Source organism: Mobula hypostoma, chromosome 9 (genome assembly GCF_963921235.1).
Source record: "Mobula hypostoma chromosome 9, sMobHyp1.1, whole genome shotgun sequence".
NCBI classification, from domain to species: domain Eukaryota; kingdom Metazoa; phylum Chordata; class Chondrichthyes; order Myliobatiformes; family Myliobatidae; genus Mobula; species Mobula hypostoma.
Window position 1 is genome coordinate 5,638,869 of NC_086105.1, and position 22,111 is coordinate 5,660,979.

General features: G+C 38.7%; 1 protein-coding gene across 2 annotated transcripts in view; it reads right to left on the reverse strand.

Moving 5' to 3' along the window:
- arid2 (AT-rich interactive domain 2) overlaps positions 1 to 11,105 on the reverse strand; it is a 126,856-nt gene extending 115,751 nt beyond the window's left edge. Inside the window, exons 1-3 of one of the 2 annotated variants that reach the window (XM_063057663.1) lie at positions 10,390 to 11,105; positions 10,189 to 10,282; positions 9,505 to 9,602 (exon numbers count right to left, since the gene is read on the reverse strand). In XM_063057663.1, coding sequence (XP_062913733.1) covers positions 9,505 to 9,602; positions 10,189 to 10,282; positions 10,390 to 10,493 — 296 coding nt within the window. In that variant the 5' untranslated portion in view covers positions 10,494 to 11,105. The remainder of the gene's footprint in view (positions 1 to 9,504; positions 9,603 to 10,188; positions 10,283 to 10,389) is intronic. The other variant, XM_063057662.1, reaches the window with a different exon arrangement.
- Between the last annotated feature and the right edge of the window lie 11,006 nt (positions 11,106 to 22,111).

Consider the following 22,111-nt stretch of genomic DNA (forward strand, 5'->3'; position numbering starts at 1 on the left):
CTAAATCTTTTTTTGATAAAGTCGACTCTAAAATTTCTTCATTTATTTGGCAGAATAAGAATCCGAGACTGGGTAAAATACATTTACAGAAAGCTAAGAGAGATGGAGGTTTAGCATTACCTAACTTTAGATTTTATTATTGGGCTATTAATATTCGACATATGAAATTTTGGTTACTTGACCGGGATATACTATCTATTCCTAAATGGGTAGCATTGGAATTACAATCTGTTCAGGGTTATACACTTGGTTCTATTTTAGGTTCATCTCTTCCTTTTGATTCGAAACGCCTTAAGCAGGTCTCTAACCCGATCGTTAAATATGCTTTGCGTATTTGGTTTCAATTCAGAAAATTTTTTGATCTTAATCAATTCGGGTTAGCGATTCCTATTTTAGGTAACATATTTTTTCCTCCCTCTTTTACGGATCGCGCTTTTCAAACTTGGAAGACTAAGGGTATTTTACGGTTTTTGGATTTATTTTTAGATGGTTCCCTTATGTCTTTTGAACAATTATCTAATAAATATAACCTATCAAGAATACATTTTTTTAGATATTTACAAGTTAGAAATTTTCTAAGTACTATACTTCCTTCCTTTCCAATGCTTCCTCCTATATATATTTTAGATTCGATAATTAACCTTAATCCATGTCAGAAAGGTGCATCGGCTATGATTTATAATATTATTATGAAACTCAGGAAAGCTCCATTTGATAAGATTAGGGTAGATTGGGAACAGGAATTGGGGCTTACCATTTCTGTGGATGATTGGGGGCAGATTTTACAATTAGTTAATACTTCCTCTATTTGTGCTAAACATTCCCTAATTCAATTTAAAGTGGTGCATAGAGCACATATGTCCAAAGATAAGTTAGCGCGTTTTTACTCGCATATTAATCCTTTCTGTGATAGATGTTCGGGGCAGATAGCCTCTTTAACTCATATGTTTTGGTCTTGCCCTACTTTGGAAACTTTTTGGAGAGATATTTTCAATATTATTTCTAAGGTATTAAATATAGATATCTCTCCTCACCCTATTACTGCTATCTTTGGACTACCTAAAATTTCTAGTAATCTTTCCCCTTCAGCCCGTAGAATGATTGCATTTCTTACTTTAATGGCGAAAAGATGTATTTTACAACATTGGAAAGAGCTTAATGCTCCAACTACCTTTTTTTGGTTTTCTCAGACGATTTTATGTTTGAATCTGGAGAAAATTAGAAGTAACCTTTATGATTCTTCATTTAAATTTGAACAGATTTGGGGACCTTTTATTCGATATTTTCATTTAATGTAATATTTACCCTTCTTGTTTTTTTTCACTGTTTTAATGGAGGTCGGGATTGAGGACGTGATTTTAAGTTTAACTCTGTTTGGTTTCAAGTTAGCCCATTGCTTTGCTTTGCTTTTAGTTAGTTGCACGGTGGGTTTTTTTTGGGGGTTTTTTTTTCTTTTTTTCCATTGATATATATAAAATCTAGTATACTATTATGTTATCTTGGTTTCTTATGCTTAAATTACATTGTTTGTAGTATTTTCTTTTTGGTATTGTTACCTTTTGGAATTTTATTATACTTTAACATTGTATTAATGTTTATATGGCTTACCTTTTTTGTATACTTACTCAATAAAAAGATTTAAAAAGAAAGAAAGAAAGAGAGATTTCTTTACAGATTGTATGTCAATGATTTGAATGACGGAACTGATGGTTTTTTGACCAAGGTTGCAGATGATACAAAGATTGATGGGAGGACAGGTAGTGTTGAGAAAGTCGGAAGTCTGCAGAAACACAGACAATTTAGGAGAATGGGCAAATAAGTGCCAGATGGAATTTTGTGTAGGGAAGTGCATGGTCATGCACTTCGTGAAAAGGAACAAAGGTGCAGACAATTTTCTAAATAGAAAGGAAAATCAAAAATGTGAGGTACAATGGTGCCTGGGAGCCCTTGTACAGGATTCCCTAAAGGTTACTTTGCAGGTTGAATCAGTGGTAAGGAAGGCAAATACAATGTTAGCATTCATTTCGAGAGAATATAAGAGCAAGATACAATGCTGAGGCTTTAAAAACCATTAGTCAAATCACATGGAGTATTGTGAGTAGTTCTGGGCTGTTTATCTCAGAAACGATGTGCTGACATTAGAGAGGGTCGAGAGGAGGTTCCTGAGAATGATTCCAGAAATGAAAGAGTTAACATATGAGGAACCTTTGATGGCTTTGGGCCTGTACTTGCTGGAGTTCAGAAGAATGGTAGGGGGTGGGGGGGGGGGGTTGATCTAATTGAAACCTATTGAATATTGAAAGGTCTATATAGTGACTGGAAAGAGAATGATTCCCATAGTGGAAGAATCTAGAGGGCACAGCCTCAGATTATGGGGACATCCATTTAGAACAGAGACAAGGGGGAATTTATTTAGCTAGAGGGTGGTGAATCTATGAAATTCATTCCCAAAGTTAGCTGCAGAGGCCAAGTCTTTGGGTATATTTCAAAGTTCAAAGTATGTATACTATATACAACCTTGAGATTCATCTTCTTACAGACAGCCACAAAACAAAAAAACACAATGGAACCCATTAAAAAAAACCCACTACAAAGTCTGTCAAACACCCAATGTGCAAAAAACAAAGAACAAATCATGCAAACAATAAAAAGTAAACAAATAACATGGAACATGAACTGCAAAGTCACTGAAAGCAAGTCCACAACCACAGAACCAGTTAAATGCTGAGGCAAGTAAAGCTAGTCCAGGAGCCCGAAGACTACAGGCCACAGCATGGAGCCAGATCAACACCGAGATGAGTGCCAATAGTTGCAGGCCACAGCTGCAAAGATAGTTCACCGCTAAGGCAAGGAAACCATGCGTAGTAGTGAGCTGAACACCAGTATGTCTTTCACCCTCAGCCTTGACCTTTTCTATCTGGCTCAGTGCTTAAATCAGCCAAACATTGGTTTGTGTTTCGCCCTTGGGCCCAGACCCCACCACTTCGATCCAACCCAAGTCCGCTCCAGCAACAGTCAAACATCTGTTCATTTTTCAAATCTCAGGCCAGGGCCCCACCACTTTGATCCAGCAGCAAGTCCACTCCAGAAATAGCCACCGCAGCTGTACCTACATTATTGAGAGTCCAGTTCACAGATCCTTCAGGATACTGCAAAAAAAAAACGCTGGATTGTACAGACAGTTCCAAAGCACAACTCCCAAAGGGAAATTACAAGCTGTAAATTGCAGTGATCATAGTCCAGAAAAAAAGTGTAATTAATAGAATTGTTACTAGTTTTGTTTGCTGCCTGTAAAGTGTCACTTTGCAGGTTGACTGATTCTTGATTAGTCAAGGCATCAAAAGTAATGGAGAAAAGGCAGGAGAATGGGGTTGAGAGAGATAATAAATCAGCCATGATGCAGTGGCGGAGCAGACTGAATGGGTTGCATGGCCTAATTTTGCTCTCATGTCTTATGGTCTCAATCTTTGAATTCAGATAGGTATATGATAATTATATAGCTCTGAATAAAACCCTGCTATGATCTATAAACCTAAAATGGAAGTTTTTCAAAACAAGATGTAATGAAACAGTACTGAAGTCAGGTTATATCCAAAAATATTGTGCAATATAGTTAGGGACCTAGTATCGCAGCTTGGCCCACAAGAGTTTATGGACACTGCATTAGATTAGGATGAACATTCATTTGAGTAGCTAGGTCAATGAGACATCTTGCACATCTGCCTTAGGACACACTGATGGGCTGTCTATGTACAAAAGCTACAGTTAAAGCAGCACGTGAATTGTACACCAAAATTTACCAGTACAGTCAATCATGAAAAATGCTTCAATTGTAAAGGTACTGTAATTACAAAATACATTGACACAAGTTAAAGCTGAGAAGCAGGACCTCCAGGGTAGTAATTTCTGGATTGCTGCCTGTGCCATGCACCAGTGAGGGTAGGAACAGGATGACTTGGCAGATAAATGCATGGCTAAGAAGCTGGTGTAGGGGGCAGGGCTTCAGGTTCTTGGATGATTGGGATCTCTTCTGGGGGAGGTATGACCTGTTCAAAAGTGATGGGTTGCACCTGAACCCGAGGGGGACCGATAATCTTGCGAGCAGGTTTGTTAGAGATGTTGGGGAGGGTTTAGCTAATTTGGCAGGGGTGTGGGAACTGGAGTGAAAGGACTCAGGATCGAAGAGATGGCAAAAAAGTAAAGATAGCTTGCAGTCAGACTCTCAGGAAGGGCAGACAGGTGATGGGACTTAGTTGAGGCCAACAGGCTGAGTGTCAAATCATTAGGGATGCAAAATCAGAAAGGACAGCAAATACGGTACTCAAGGTGTTGTATCTAAATGCATATAGTTTAAGAAATAAAGAGGATGATCTTGTTGTAATATTACAGATTGCCAGGTATGATGATGTGACCATCACTGATTCATGGCTAAAGGATGGTTGTAGTTGGTAGCTGAATGTCCAAGGTTACACATTATATCAGAGGGATAGGAAGGTCGGCAGAGGGGGCGGTGTTGCTCTACTGCTAAAGAATGGCATCAAATCAGTAGAAAGATGTGACATAAGATCAGAAGATGTTGAATCAAGAAACTGCAAGGGTAAAAGGACTTTGATGGCAGTTATATACAGGCCTCCCAACAGTGGCTGGGAGGTGAACCACAGGTTAAAACAGGACATAGAAAAGGTGAGTCAAGAGGGCAATGTTATGGTAGTCATGGGAGATTTCAACATGCAGGTCGATTGGGAAAATCAGGTTGGTAATGGATCTCAAGTGAGTGAGTTTGTTCAATGCCTAAGAGATAGCTTTTTCGAGCAGTTTGTTGTTGAGCCTACTAGGGGATCAGCTATACTGGTTTGGGTGTTGTGAAATGAACCAGAGGCGATTAGGGAGCTTAAGGTAAAAGAACCCTTAGGAACCAGTGATCACAATATGATTGAGTTCAACTTGAAATTTGATAGGGAGAAAGTAAAGTTTGATGTAGCAGTATTTCAGTGGAGTAAGGGAAATTGCAGTGATACGAGAGAGAAGTTGGCCAAAGTAAATTGGAAGGAGCTGCTGGCAGGAATGTCAGCAGAGCTGCAATAGCATACATTTCTGGGAAAAATGAGGAAGGTGCAGGACAGATGTATTTCAAAAATGAAGAAATACTCAAATGGTAAAATAATACAACCATGGCTGACAAGGTAAGTCAAAGCTATGTAAAAGCAAAAGAAAGGGCACACAATAAAGCAAAAATTAATGGGAAAATAGAAGATTGGGAAGTTCTTAAAAACTTACAGTGAGCAGCTAAAAAAAATTAGAAAGGAAAAGATGAAATATGAAAGCAAGCTAGCAAATAATATCAAAGTGGATAGTAAAAGTTTTTTCAAGCATGTTAAAAATAAAAGAGAAATGATAGTGGATATAGGATTGCTAGAAATTGAGGCAGGAGAAATAATAATGGGGGACAAGGAGATGGCTGATGAACTAAAGTTAGCATCAGTGTTCACTGTGGAAGACACCAGCAGTATGCCTGATGGTGCAGTGAGCGAAGGAAGAGAAGTGGGTGCAGTTACTATTACAAGAGAGAAGGTAAGAAAAGCTAAAAGGCCGAAAGGTACACAAGTTACCTGGATCAGATGAACTGCATCCCAGGGTTCTGAAAGAGGTAACATTAGAGATTGTGGTGGCATTAGAGGACTGGAAAATTGCAAGTGTTACTCCACTCGTTAAGGAAGAAGGCAGCAGAAAGAAAATTATAGACCAATTAGCCTGACCTCAGTGGTTGGGAAGATGTTAAGAATCAATTGTTAAGGATGCGGTGATGGAGTACTTGGTGACACAGGACAAGATAGTACAAAATCTGCATGGTTTCTTTCAGGGAAAATCCTGCCTGACGAACCTGTTGGAATTCTTTGAGGAGATTACAAGTAGGATAGATAACAGGGATGCAATGGATGTTGTATATTTGGACTATCAGAAGGCCTTTGACAAGGTGCCACAAGAGGCTGCTTACCAAGTTAAGAGCCCATGGTATTACAGGAAAGTTACTGGCATGGTTAGAGCATTGGCTGATTGGTAGGAGGCAGCGAGTGGGAATAAAAGGATCCTTTTCTGGTTGGCTGCCAGTCATAGTGTTGTTCCGCAGGAGCTGGTGTTGGGACCACTTTTTTTGATGCCTTATATCAATGATTTAGATGATGGAATAGCTGGCTTTGTTGCCAAGTTTACAGATGATATGAAGATTGGTGGAGGGGCAGGTAGTGTTGAGGAAATAGGTAGGATGCAGAAGGACTTAGACAGATTAGAAGAATGGGCAAGAAAGTGGCAAATGAAATACAATGTTGAAAAATGCATGGTCATGCACTTTGGTAGCAGAAATAAATGTACGGACTATTTTCTAAACGGGGAGAAAATCCAGAAATCTGAGATGCAGAGGGACTTGGGAGTCCTTATGCAGAACACCCTGAATGTTAACTTGCAGGTTGAGTCGGTGGTGTGGAAGGCAAATGCCATGTTAACATTCATTTCAAGAGGCCTAGAATACAAGAGAAAGGCTGTGATGCTGAGGCTTTAAGGCACTGGTGAGGCTTCACCTTGGAGTACTGTGAAGAGTTTTGGGCCCCTCACCTTGGAAAGCATGTGCTGGCATTGGAGAGGGTCCAGAGAGGTTCACAAGGATGATTCTGGAAATGAAAGGGTGATCATATAAGGAACATTTGATGACTCTGGGTCTGTACTCACTGAAATTCAGAAGGATGAGGAGTGATCCCATTGAACTCTTTCGAATGTTGAAAGGCCCAGACAGAGTAGATGCGGTAACGATGTTTCCCATGGTGGGAGAGTCTAGGACAAGAGGGCACAGTCTCAGGGGTGCCCTTTCAAAACAGGGATGCGGAGAAATTTCTTTAGCCAAAGGGTGGTGAATTTGTGGAAGTTGTTGCCACATCCACCTGTGGGCGTCAGGTCGTTGGGTGAATTTAAAGCAGAGATTGATAAGGTTCTTGATTGTACATGGCATCAAAGGTTACGGGGAGAAGGCCAGTAACTGGGGTTGAGGAGGAGATTTAAAAAAAGGATCAGACATGACTGAATGGTGGAACAGACTCACTGAGACAGATGGCATAATTCTGCCCCTATGTCTTATGGTCTAAGTTGAATTTGTCACATATACTTAACACTTTAAACTGTTGGGATAGCACATGTCAAAAATCACAAACATGGCAGTTTAAACCAAGCACACACTATGGAAATCAAATGTACGATGAAAAGCATAGCTACTGATTCAATCCCATGAAAAGTAATTAAGAGTTTAAAACTTTAACATTAATTAGTTTAAAATGTTGCTATTTTATGCTGATTACCATACTGCTTTGAATGAGAAAACTAATTAAATAGACATTTCCCTTTCTCAAATGCAAGCCTCAATGTAAAGTTCAGTCTGAAACTGCATAAGCACAAGAAATTCTGCAGCATTCTTTTTGGAAAAATAAAATTGTAAAAAAAACTCTGCAAAGTCCATTACTTTGAGCCAGGAGGAGGCATAAGCAAGTGTAATGCTTTGGCCTTTTCTGGAAACTATGGTAGGTCAAAAAATCCATCCTGTTTTAAAATACACTTAAAACAAAATGCTTTAAAGATTCCCTCAATACTGTAAGTGCAACTGTCATATGAAAATTCAGAGAAGCATGTTAATTTGCACCATGGTGTTAAGGAGATTTACTGCTAACCACAACTGTGAGCATTTAATGAAAAAACATGCTTTCTAAATTTTCCCTGTCTCATTTTAAGCTGCACTCTTCATTCAGCTGAAAATTAAAGGGGGAGTACAACAATAACATACAGATTTCTATTTGCACCCCATACACATGCAATTGGTATTCAATTTGCAACCTTCCAAAGCTTTGATGAAACAATACAAATGATAGCTCAACGTATAAACTATTAAAACAACACAGGCAAAATGCTGGAGGAACTCAGCAGGCTAGGCACATCTATGGAAAAGAGTACAGTCAACGTTTTGGCCCAAAATGTCAACTGTACTCTTCTCCATAAATGCTGCCTGGCCTGCTGAGTTCCTCCAGCATTTTGTGTGTTACTTGGATTTCCAGCATCTGCAGATTTTCTTTTGTTTATGTATAAACTATTAGGGGTTTTCCAAAAATGTCTATAGGGAACATTTAACTAGTTTTTCGATTAAAATTTGTTAACACATGAAAACATACATGTCACAGCCTTTGAAAAAGACTAGGTGAAAAATACTTGCATTCTACAACAGCATGAAATTGCGGAAATATTAATGGATCAAATCCTGTAATTTAACTGAGGGAGCTATTACAAAAACTATTACAGCAAAAAAAAAAATGCCATATCTAATTTAGCAAATTCTTCCTAAAAATCACATAGTAAGGGCAAATCACTGAGAACAAGTCTTAAAACATAACTTGTATGCAAGAATATCATAGTCCTCATGCTTTGCACATAAAATTGAACATGCATAGAAACACCTGGCAATTTCATTACTGCTAATGCTTCCAAATTAATTTGAGTTATTATTTGTTCTGTACTGCTCAACTGCTAAATCTGGGCACAAGTAACTAAAAAGAAACCAGAGGTCTAATGTCTTGAATTCAACAGCTACAGTCCCTCAAAATGGATAATTTTAAATGAACCTTAGCCACCAGACTTCAATACCCTAACACAAACAATCAAAACAGTTTTTGCAGAACTTAGTTTTAAAAAATTTCAATGTCATATTTTATGAAAAACACAGAAGTTGTCTGGACAGTTATCCAGCAATGTACATACCTGACTACCTGGGTAAACTACTATTCCCTCTTTTGAACTTTAAACTGAAATTGTCTTCTTCCCATCATAATTTAGTTGGCCAATGAAATTTTTTCAAACTATGATTTGTTCAGTGACAATTGCATTATTCAATGTGTTTGAAACGCAGAAGGATCAACATAATCTTAAGTGGCCTAACGTGTCATAATAGCTTAAAATATGGATATTTACATAGAACTCACTACAATATCAACCGAAAGTTTAAATGGATAAACAAAACTATACCATACATGTACAACAAACATTTTTATGGAATGAGCTACTAACATATGAATGCTTATCTAGATTTTTAAAAATTAGTTCATCTGTCACAAAAATTCACTAACCACCAGCCCCTACAATTTTTTGTTAGCATGTATCAGGCATTAGATAGCCTGATTATATACTAGCTGCCAGCTGTAAATACTACAGATCTGCACAAAAGTGGGTCACACACCTGTACAATATTTTGTACACTCGTTCAACAAGTTTGTTCAATTTTTCAAAATACACTTGAACAAAACACTGGGGAGAATCACAAATCAGACATGCTTAATTCTTTTCCATTTTAGAAATGATTATGTTACAATAGTCCTTGCACTTTTAAAAGAACAAAATGCATACAGCTGTTGAGATATTTCAAATATAATTTACTCTAATTTAATAGAAATAGAAATACTAAGCAAAGAGTAAACTCACCGTAAGTAATATTGCTTTAAGGCAAATGCTGCATTTGGACAACCTTTAGGAAAGTTCAACTCCTCTGTTATCAGTGACCATTTGTTCTTATCGGTTACCTGCATCAATAATAATATTCCTGGTTAATATGCGTATACATATTATCAGATATCAAATCGAAAAGGACCTTACCATTTAAATATCGCGACCGGCACTATTTTACACCACGAGCTCCTAAACCTAAAGTTGTCTACCTACTTGTTTCACGCGAATGCAAAAGGATAAAGATATACTTTCTCCGTCCTAATCATCCTATGGGCCTAATGTGAGGCCTACAATTTTCATCAGAAGCACGAAGCCTGAGACGGAGAAGAAATACGTAGGACCATCTCACCCGATCCGTCCAGGATAAAGGCAAACAAATAGTGCGAGCCGGTCCCCTGAAGAGTATTTCCTACCCCAGGCACACTCACGATTATCGATGTTAAACATGCCCGCTAATTTTGAGTTCGCTTAAGTGCGCTCAGTGCAGTTCAGCCCCACGCACCAGGCCAGGCAGGCAGTCTTACATGCAACAAATGCCATCTACATCTCTCCGCCTCACAATCTTTGCGAACAGAAACTAAATAAAAATATAAATCAATATAGATTTTTTCACCCAGATCCGGAGAAGAAAGAAAATTTAATCTCCCTAAATATAATCACCTTGGCGAATCCACCTAGACTGGTGACTCTGGTATAGAGAGCGTGAAGATCCAGCTCCTTGCCACCTACTATTGGGATCTTTTTAAAAGGCGTCCTGAAAAAGGCAGAGGATAATCAGCCAAGTGTTGTCCATTTCAAAAAAAAAGTTTTATTCCCCCCCCCCCCAGTCAGGTATAAAATACCTCCAGTGTTATTTCTTACCCTCTGTTCTGGTGAAATTGCCGCAGCTCCTCCAAGAACGCCAGTCTTTTTCTCCGCGGCTCTAAAGGTTGCAATTTCCCCGTCGGATTTGCCATCTTTTTCATTGTTATTGTGTTGTGTTATGTGTAGGGTGCGTGTGTGTGTGAAAACAAATGGAAAAGAATAACCCCCCTCAAACTTCCCTCAGTATCTAAAGGAGAGAGCCATTCCACTGCCGCTCAGTCATTGATGGTGGAGCGAGTACGAAAGTTTTAAGAAGGAATGGAAAAAAGAGGGGAAAAAAAGGAGTAACGACCCGGTTCAGGACTCTTTCGATCGCCAGATGAAGAATAAGAAATAAATACGAAAGGAAAACTTACATCTTGTTCTCTATTGTGTGGTACTGTTGTGGTTTATGTGTGTATGTGTGTGTTGCTGCTGCTTTTTGACGCTGTTACACAGGCTGCGGTGGTGTAAGCGGCTCCATGCAGTCACTCGACTCAACACTCTCAGAGAGAGAGAAAAAAATGAGAGGGGGGTGGAGGGAAAAAAAGCGCACACACACACAGAGACGAAAGAGAGGAAGAGAGAGAGAGAAAGACACACACGAGAGGGATAAAAAACCACCCCGGCGGCGCTGGTGCTGGCAGCGGCGGCCAAGGCACCAAACAGCAGCGGCTCGAGCCTCCCTCCGAGAAGCGAGACAATAGCGCCTCGTCTCAAGCAAACCGGCCACCACAGCCTGGGCCCCGGGAGGGGGTGCCCCTATTCAACCATTACACGACACCCCTCCCCCTTCCCTCACACACCGGCCGAGCTCGCTTCGCACAAAATGGCGGCCGCTTGCATCCTGCTGCTCGCGGATGGGGGGGGGCGGGGGAAAAGCCTGTGCTGCTGCGTTTGTGTTTTTCTTAAAATATAAGTGTACTATCGCTTTTTGATTTGCAGTCTTCGTAAAACAGCCGGCGAGAACGGTCGAGTCCGGCCTGGGATTTATTTTTTGTCAGTAACGTCGCAGATTGCGCCTGAGGAGCAGCGTCGTGATTCTGGGTTTGTTTTAAGAAACAAACATGGTGGCTGCGGTGGAAGAGAGACTCCCATCTGTGTGCGTGTGTTGTGTGTGAGTGAGTGAGAGAGGAGTGTTTCATTCCTTCGGGGAATTTAGAGAAACACGTTAGGGGGGGGAACAATTAAACGAGAAATCTGGTAGTTTAACGGGCAATTCGTGACGAGTGTTTTGTGTGCTGCGTCCAGTAACTAACCTTGAAGGAATCACAGGCTGTTGCTGTTATCACCAGTCAATGATGCTCGCTCGCTAACTGGTATCCCGGCTGCTAAACACTTTAACTGTTTTTAATTTGATTGTTAAATTAGAAAATGTGCACAGTTTTTAAAAATTATAATTACTTTTTAAACAGTTTAACAACTGCCATTGTTTTGTTTAGGGCTCAAGTGATTCTCCCACTTTAATATCATGTAAAATTATTTTATTTCCCTAATTAGCGTCCAGAAATGTTATTTGGTACTGGTGGATGTGTGGTAGGTGCCTGAAATGGTTTGTTAATAATGCGGTGGTGGAGGTAGATATTTTAGAGGCATGGAATGGAGGGCTGTCGATCAGATGGAACTAAGTTTATTTTGGCATTGTGGGCTGAAGGGCCTGTTCCTATGTGTGCTCTGTTCTGTGGTCTAAACATTAAGATAATGGGCGCTTCAATATTTTAAATACACTTCCTGTAAAGTCAAAACCAGCTTGCCTAGAATTATGCACGTTTACTTGCACAGTTGAATGGAAAATCTTGATAAAATGTAATGCAATGAAAATTGAAGTTGGAATATTGTAAGTCATACAGATGATAACTTTTGTGAATCCAGTTGAAATTTAATGCATGCATTTCCTCTCAGATATTTCCAGTATGCACAAAAAGTAAGGACATTTTCTGTTGAGCAGAGACCGTGAAGAGATGATGATGACTAATTTTAAAGTTGTCTTTACCTGAAAGGGTGGTGAAATCAACTTGCTTAGAAATTATTAAAAAGAATTTAGAAAAAATGTACTTGTTGAATTGTGAAGAAATAGGAATTGGCATGCTCTTTCAAAAAGCCACCCAAGCATGATAGGCCAAAATGTCTTCTCCTGTGCTTCTTTTTCCTAGTCTGATAAGTTGTCATTTAGTTTTAAAAAAACAAGAATAATAACAGTAGACAGAGGGAAAATGGGAAGGAAGTAGCAAGAGCATGATCAAAGGGCTGAGTTTTGCAAGTAAGCCTTAAAATTGGAGATGAAGGATTGTGAACGGTCTGATACATCCTGCAACAGTAATTTGGACAGTGAATGGAATGAGTGACCAATAATAGAATTGGTGGTAGAAACTTAAAGATGTACTTAAGTCTTCATGATGCTAATAAATTGTGTAAGTTATAGGTTGGATTGATCCTACAGGGAACTACTTTTTTGTTTTATGGCGGTTGGCAACCAGTTTTCAGTGCATTGCCACCACCTGCTAGACTTCTTGTGTTCCAACCAAATATGTCCTGGAGTTCTCTACTTTAGACAATCTAGTTCAGCCTGCAGTTCCCTATTAGCATCACTCTGTAGTTGTAATTCCTCGTGAATGCTTAATGCACTCATTAGATAATGCTGCAAACTGCCATTCTTCCCTAACTTTGTCACATGTTTTCGTGTAGTTGCATTACCTCAATTACATTGATTTCATCTACATTACTTGTAAGACTAAAATCATCTTGTTAAAGAATAGTAATTATCGCACGTTATACTTTTAATATTGCTGTTTTTCCAAGTCTATCTGCTTTTTCAGGTTTTCTTTTTCTTGGGTCGTAGCCTGCAGTTTACTGAGACCTCGGAGTTCTTCTTCATTTGCTTCCATGTTTTCATTTTATAATCTGAATGTAGATAATTCACTTTATGACAAATTCCTTTTCCTTTTGCATCCTTGTAATAATTTCCTCCATTTTCCCTCCGGGGAACGTGACAGTCATTGCACTTTAAAGTAATTTTCCTAAATGAGTATCATTTCTGGTGTAGAATTGTATTAATTGGTAATCAAAGGAAGTTGAGCAGGGAATTACAAGAAAAACTGACCATTGATTGAGTGATTCAAATATTAGAGAAGAATTGGCAGTTTGTGATGAATAGCAATTTGGAAGAAAATTGGAACGGGAGTAGTTTGTTCAGATGGGGATGATCCTCTTGCCTGTTTCTTAAGTTACCCAGAATATTCTACAGAAGCGATTAAATTACATTAAGTTCAATTATTTTTATAACTTGTGAACTGCACAATCTGTTCTTGAAACCATTTTGGAAGGGTACATTTATACTAACTTTTATGTAATGTGGTTTCCACACCTGCAAAGTGTTTTTCCAACTGGCCAGTTCCGAACAATAAGCAGCAGATTCTGTCAGCCAATTTATCCAGTCTTTAACTAAGCCATAGACCATGACGATCATGGGCCAATCTTCATTCTGCTTTGAGGCTATAATGACACAAGCCAGAAATGTTAGAGTTGGGTTCAGCGGCTGTTTTTAAGCAGAAGTTCAAAGAAAGTAAATGTATTATCGAAGTACATATATGTCACCATATGCAACCCTGAGATTCATTTTCCTGGGGGCATACTCAACAAATCTATAGAATAGTAACTATAACAGGATCAATGAAAGATCAACCAGAGTGCAGAAGTCAACAATCTGTGCGTATGCAAATATAAATAAATATCGAGAACATGAGATAATCAGAAACACGAGGAAATCTGCAGATGCTGGAAATTCAAGCAACACACATCAAAGTTGCTGGTGAACGCAGCAGGCCAGGCAGCATCTCTAGGAAGAGGTACAGTTGACGTTTCGGGCCGAGACCCTTTGTCAGGAGTAACTGAGAGAAGAGCTGGTAAGAGATTTGAAAGTGGGGGGGGGCAGGGGGGAGATCCAAAATGATAGGAGAAGACAGGACGGGGAGGGATGGAGCCAAGAGCTGGACAGTTGATTGGCAAAAGGGATATAGAAACAGAGAAAATAGGTGCAGGAATAGGCCATTCGGCCCTTCGAGCCTGCACCGCCATTCAGTATGATCATGGCTGATCATCCAACTCAGAACCCTGTACCAGCCTTCCCTCCATACCCCCGATCCCTCTAGCCACAAAGGCCATATCTAACTCCCTCTTAAATATAGCCAATGAACTGGCCTCAACTGTTTCCTGTGGCAGAGAATTCCACAGATTCACCACTCTCTGTGTGAAGAAGTTTTTCCTAATCTCGGTCCTAAAAGGCTTCCCCTTTATCCTCAAACTGTGACCCCTCGTTCTGGACTTCCCAACATCGGGAACAATCTTCCTGCATCTAGCCTGTCCAATTCCTTTAGGATTTTATACATTTCAATCAGATCCCCCCCTCAATCTTCTAAATTCCAATGATCTGAGAGGCCTAGGGAGAAAGAAAAGGGGGGGGGGACCCAGAGATTAGGCAAGGGGTATAGTGAGAGGGACAGAGGGAGAAAAAGGAGAGAGAGAAAAAGAATGTGTGTATATAAATAAGAGATAATCAGAGTTCCTATTTTAGTGATTGTTGCCGGAAGAGTTTTGGAGCTAACAGAAATTCAGTTGCACACAAAATATTACCAGCATTTACTGTGAATACACAAATGATGTGTGTTTGAATGATGGACTGAAGGATATGCAGTGGTTAATTGGGGCAGTTGCTTATTTGGGACAACTCTTAAAGAACAAAAACAATCAAGAAAATAGTTAGGATTCCCTTTGTTTATTTGGGACACTATGCAGTTTAATTGGGACAGGAGGCTGTTGCTGAACTAATGTCAATTGTGTCCACTTGTGTGGTTGTTAGATGCTACACCATGTTTAAAGGGAACAGTTTTAAAAAGTGTCAGTTGTGTGTTTCTGTTCCAAAAGCAGTGATGTTTGACATTGATAGTTGGTGAGAAATAAGCAGTAAGACAATTCAGAACTGCAGTTTCAAGCATAAAGGCTTGGAAATGCCAGAAACAGCCAAGAGTGAAAATGAAACTCTTTCAATTCTTCAACAAGTTAGGAATTACAAAGGTATTGACAATCATGTTGCTATGGAAGATAAATTGTTGATAGCATTGTATGAAGACTGTCCATTATCTGCACTAGGTGTCGGTGCTGATTTTGTTCGTTTACAGTCAATCAAAAGAACTCAGCAGCATACACTGGATGAACTCCTCTGTTGAAAACCATTAGGAGCTAATACACAGTTTTACAATACTGTAGTGTTCAAACTTGTTCTGTATTTCATTTAAATACACAATTTGTTACTCAGTTAATCAGTAGTTTATCTTTTTTATGCCATTTTAACTATTTCCAAGAAACTTTGGCTAATTGAGGCAGCTGCTTAATTGGGCCAAAATGGACTGATCCCAAGGTGTCCCAAATAACCGGAATGCACTGTATGTGGAACAGTAATGCAGCAAGGAATCAACATCTTCAAGGATTAAAGAAAGGGAATTTGTAGTTGGAATATCAAGATGTTCAAATTTAAAGCTTTTCTTTTTCCGTAATTTTTTAGAGCCCAGTGAATTAATTTACTACGATGCTACTTTTGCATGTGTTGTGCAGAACAGAAGCACAAGGAATACCAGTTGTTCATTTGCTTTCCCATGAGAGAGTGGAAAATTAACAGTTATGTCAGCTTCTGGGTACTCTAATTCATTTCCAGCAGCTTGCTCAGAAGTAACATTGGCAGTTGTCAGCCTGCCTTTTCAGAGAGATAAATCCCCCAAATTACATTTTAAATATTTTCCCCTTTTAATGAATTAACGTGTATATTCTGATTTAGTTTGTGGTGTAAGGAGTCTATTCTGTGATAAGGGTATCAACACTGAGGATTATCCTTTTCTCATTTTACCCGCTGATTTTGGTAGTTAAGCATTATTTTATTGCAAAGAGAAACAAGAAACCTTATGCATTTGTTCCTTTGCCATCCTGGGATGGTGGACTTGTTCTAATAATCTATTTGGATTGTAGGTGTCAAATTAATGGTCCAATGGCCAAGTAGTACATTATTGGACCTACTTAAGTCAGTGGGTTATCATTTTAAAATAGTTTGCATATACCTAGCGATGTCTTTCAAGTGGCACTAGAAGGTAACTGATGACCTTAAAGATGACACTGGTATGTTATGGACCAACCTGCTTGCACTTAATTCTCAATTGTATTAATTTATGGTCTCATCAAAACAAAACATGGCAGATTACAGACTCTTAATTTTCAGGGGAAGTCTTGATTACCACTAGTGCACACCATTAGTTAGGACACAGGTAACTGTGACCACTTTATATAGTTCTGATCACCACAGTACATGGAAAATGTGATTGTGCTGGAGACAGTGAAGAGGAAGCTTGTGCTAATGTTACCAGGACTAGAAAATTGTAGTTAAGAGGTAAGATTGGATAAGCTAGGTTTGTTTTCTTTGGGGGTGGGGAAACTTAATTATGTGCAGTGCCTTGAAAAAGTACTCAGCACCCAAAGCTATTTTCACATTTTCCTGGCTCTTTTTTTCTAAATTTAAAATATATTGAAGTAGGACTTTTTGAGCTAATCTGCAAAAAGTGTATCATATCAATTTTTTTAAACTCAAGAACCTGTCAACAACTAACTAAAAATTTAAAACCAAATCTATGAGGCTGAAAATTAGAGTCAACTGTTTATTCATTTTCATAGATGCTGCCTGACCTGCTGAGTTCCTCCAGCACTTTTTGTGTGTGTTGCTTTAGGTTTCCAGCATCTGCAGAGCTCCTTGTGTTTATTCATCTTTTAATTACTACACTAACTTTTATCAGGTACAGTATACAGTATTACCTTACCAACTCACCCAATTTGTTGATGTAGAATTCATGAAAATAAATACCCCCTGTCTCTGTGAAGTCCATCAGTATGGTAGATTTTCAACAGCCAAACCAAAGTGAAAACAAAAGAGCATTCAAGACCAGTCAAGGACATGATAATAGAAAAGCACAAATCTAGGGAAAGTTATTCTCAAGGACACTGAACGTACCTTGCAGCTCAGTGCAGTCCACTGTGAAAAAGTGGAAAAATTATGAAACCACAACCACACTGCCTTGGTCACGCCACCCCAATAAATTTATTTGCTGGGGATGAATGGCACTTGTTAGGGAAGTTACTGTGATGCCAACAGTCCCTCTGACTAAGCTGCAGAAGTCAATGCCTGCAACTGGAGATGAAGCTCATGGCTCCACAATCAATAAGGCCTTGCACAAAAAGGGTATTTATAGTAGAGTAGCAGAAAGAAGCCCTTGCTGAAAAAACATCCTTGCCTGTGAAGACTTTGCAAAGTGTCATTCAGAAGATACTGTAAAGATATGGATGAAGGTCTCGTCATCAGCTGAGACTAAAGTAGAAGTTTTTGGCTTCAACACTAAGTGATACATGTGACATAAATCTAATACTGTGCATCAGCCAGGTAACACCATGCCAACTGTAAAGCATGGTGAGGGTTGCACCATGCTGTGGGGTTGCTTTTTAGCAGCAGGGACTGGACATCTGGTCAGGATTAATGGGAAGATGGATGCTGCTAAGTACAGCGAGATTCTGGAGAAAAAACCTGCTAGCTTCTGACAGAAAGCTTAAACTGGGGAGGAAGTTTGTCTTTCAGCAAGACAAAACACACTGCTAGAGCAACCATGGAATGGCTTCAAATGAAGAAAATTAATGTTCTTGAGTGGCCTAGTCAGAGTCCTGACCTTAATCCAATGGAATATCTCTGACAACACCTCAAGATTGCTGTCTGCCACCACTCCCCAACAAACATGGCACAGCTTGAGCACTTTTGCAAGGAGCAATGGGCAAATCTTGCTCCTTCACATTGTACAAAGCTAGTAGAGACTGGTCCGAAAAGTTGACTGGCTGAAAAAGCTGCGAAAGGTGGTTCAACTAAGTACTGAGCAAATGGGGATGAATACTTTTGAACTGTGAAATTTCAGTTTTTGAATTTTTAGTTTTTCATGCTTTACAATTCTCCCTGATTTTTTTGGCTCTGCTGTGAAAAAAGGGAACATGTTATTCACAAAAATTCTTAGTTGAATTGATCAAAATCCCTGATTGTGATATTCATTTATGTGAATGAAGGGTTGGGGACTGAATACTTTTGTAGAAAGTTATGAGGGACCTAAATAAGGAGCATATTTCTCTTAACAGAGGGGTCAAAACTGGGGATAACCATTGTGATTGGTATTCCATGACATCAGCAGACTTTATTGTTTGTGAGTTACTTGGCTACTCTTGTACATTGGTTTAAAAATCATGTAAAAAATATCCATGGCATGCAAAGAGATTGCAATTAATTGCATGACTTTCCATTTTTATCTGGAAGAATTTTACTTTATCAATAATTCCATTTCATAATCAATTGATATTTTGATTAGATTCCAATGTACAATGAGGTATTTGTCCTCACAGAACCTCTGGTACGGCCAACATTTATTTTAAATTCATAACTCCCCCCCCCCACTCCTACAGCCCGTTTTAAATGGTAATGGTGAGTTGATCATATTGGTAGATCTGTATTTCTGAATCCCAGAATGAGGAAGGATAGCAGATTTTGTGTTTTTTTTAAAACAACAGTCTTGTACGTGACTACATTGCAGATGAGAGTTTTTAGGTTCCAGTCTTATTTAGTTATTTGTATTTTTAAAAATTCTTGAATAAAGAGACCAATTGTTCTGATCGAATTTGAACCTTTGTCTGATCTAGTTACTTCGGCCCACATAGAGGATGGTAGCATAATGTTTGTGTTATGTTACTTGTTACAATTTCCATAATTTGCCCACTGTACTCAAGAAAAAAAGATTCTATACATTGGGAATTGTAATGGTTCTATTACTGAACTTCAGCAAACCCTACCATTTGCATTCCTGCATTCTAAAATTAATTAATCATCCATTTTCTGTTCTTAAGTCAGCCATCTCTGGTCCTTTCAAGGGTATTTGAAAGATTATGGTGGTAGTTATGGTATATATACATCCATTTCTTTAAGGATTATTAGGTCTTCGATATACTACTGGAAGTTGTATTGACCTCTCAAATGTCTTATTGTGGTTAGTCTAATTAGACCATTACTTGCACAGTTGTCCAAAACTTCAAACTTTCATGAAAACAGAAACTTGTCATCTTTCTTCCTCCTCCGGACATATCCATTCTGTGCTCAGTTCAACATTTTAGTGTCTGCCCTTAAGTTGAGACATTTAATGTAAATTATGGTTGTGTAGCACAGTTGTACAAGTTACAACAATTCTATAGCTGAGAAAATGAAAGTTCTGATGAATTTATATAATTTACTGAAACTGTGCTTGGCAAGTTCATATTTAGAAGCTTAAAGAATGCAAAATACCAGAGAAAAGTGTCTTCCTTTCACCCAGAGTAAATATATAGGAATCCTAATTTGTAGCATAATCTGTAATATATTAGTCTGAAGTTATTTGCACTTGTAATCTTGTGTATATTGTATATTTTAGATGGTACATTTCATTACAAAGCATTGCATGAGCAGAACCATTGAGAGCTGTGATACAACATTGCCAAAAAAAAGTTCTATATTTCTGTAGAATTCAAAATAATCAGATAATCAGTCATTTATTGTATGGGTTGGTTAGAAAGCACGTAACTTCACTTGATTGTTTTGCATTAAGATTCTTTCTTCATTGACTCTAATCAGGTAAAGGGTACTTTTACAAAAAGCCAAATTCCTTTCCAGATTCTACAAAGAATTGTTGAAATAACTCCCTTATTAACAACCACCTATAATTTTGTTCCTACTGTTTAGCATGTTGATTTGTTTCTAGCTTTGTTACCTAAGTATAAAATCTTCTGCATGTTCCTGTAGTGATGACTTACTTGAAGCTATCCTTATGGAATTATCAAGAAATGTAGATGATTATGAATAGTTGGAATAAAAGTAACCAATACTACTTCATTTTATAGGTTTTGTCTGTTTCTTTGTGGGTATATTTATGCTGTAATCAAGGCGATAAGTGCTGGAAATCTGCAATAGTGAGTACAAAGCACTGGAGATACTTAGTAGTTTGGCTGTCATTTTTGGAGAAAGAAACCATTAGGATTTTACAATAATGACCTTGCATGAAATAAAGGTTACCAAGCTCAAATGTTAACCCCCCCCCCCCACATTTTCTGTCTTTATTATCCATTCTGTGGCACTGACCAGAGTGGCATTTCACTGCGTATTATATGTTAATATTTGTATTTGATAATGTTTGGCAATGTTACATAAAAAAACAATCATTTGCCACTAGTATGTAGATAGCAAGCAGTTCTATCTGATCTCCATCTCTCGTGACCTCTGCCACTTACTTTTCTGAAATAATCTTCCCAACTATTAAGCAGGCTGGAGTTACTGTACTTAATCACTAGTCCTATTACTTATGAACTTACACTTCCTCTTCCCCTGATGTTTTAATCCCCAAAGAAAAACTATATTCAATCTTAATTTCACATACAGTATAATAGAAGCTAACAACTTTTGAACCACATTTTAATCCCAATGCAAAAACTGCATTTTTCCACATTTGTAACACTGCCCCCACCTCAGTTCTCCTACTTCTCAAGCTTTTGACCATGCCATTGTCACTCCCGGTATGAACATTCAAACTTTTTGCATGCCAGCTTATTTCATTCTACCCTCTAAACTTGAGAAGATCCAAAATTCTGGTGTTCTTAGTGTAACTGGAATCTTGTTCACTTATAATCTATTTAAATGCTAATCAACATTTCTCGTCCTCATCCATACTGCAGACCCACCCCAATAGCTGCTGGGACATTGAGGAACAGATAGGTAATCAGATTAAGGAAATGTGCAAAAATAATAAGGTGGTTGTCATGGGGATTTCAACTTCCCTAATGTAAACTGGGACCTCCTTAATGCAAGGATTTAGATGGGGCAGAATTTATTAAGTGTACGAGGAAGGTTTCTTAAATCAATATGTGGATGGTGCAACAAGAGGAAGGGCTGTACTGGTGCTGGGTAATGAGATTGGCCAGGTGACTGATCATTCAGTGGGTGAACATTTGGGGAAGTGACCACAATTCCTTAACTTTCAGGGATAGGTATGGTCCTTGTGGAAGAGTTTTAAATTGGAGCAGGGCAAATTATGAGGGCATTAGGCAGGAACTAAGAAGTGTTAATTGGGAACACCTTTTCTCTGACGAGCCCACATCAGACATGTGGAGGGTGTTTAAAGATCAATTGCACAGAGTACAGGAAAGGTTTGTAGCTGTTAGAAGGAAGGACAGGGATGGTAAGATAAGAGACCTTGGATATCCAGAGAGATAATGAATTCATTCAAGAAGAAAAAGGAAAAGTACGTAAAGCTTCAGAAGTTAAGATCTAATAAAGCACACAAGGAGTATAAAGAAGCCAATCAGGAAAGCCAGGAGGGGCCATGAAAAGTCCTTTGCATGTAGGATTAAGGTGAATACCAAGGCATTCTATATATGTATCAAGAGGAAGAGGCTAGGACCACTCAAGGTTAAAGGGGCGAACATTGGCTGGATGCAGAGAATGTGAATGTGTTTTGCTTCAGTATTTACCAAGGAAAAGAATATGAAGGACCAGGAGATCAGTGGTGAATGTACAAATACATTAGGGCATTTATACTTGGAAAGAAGCCAGGATATTGGGGCTGAGAGGAAAGTTGGATCAGCCATAATGAAATAGCGG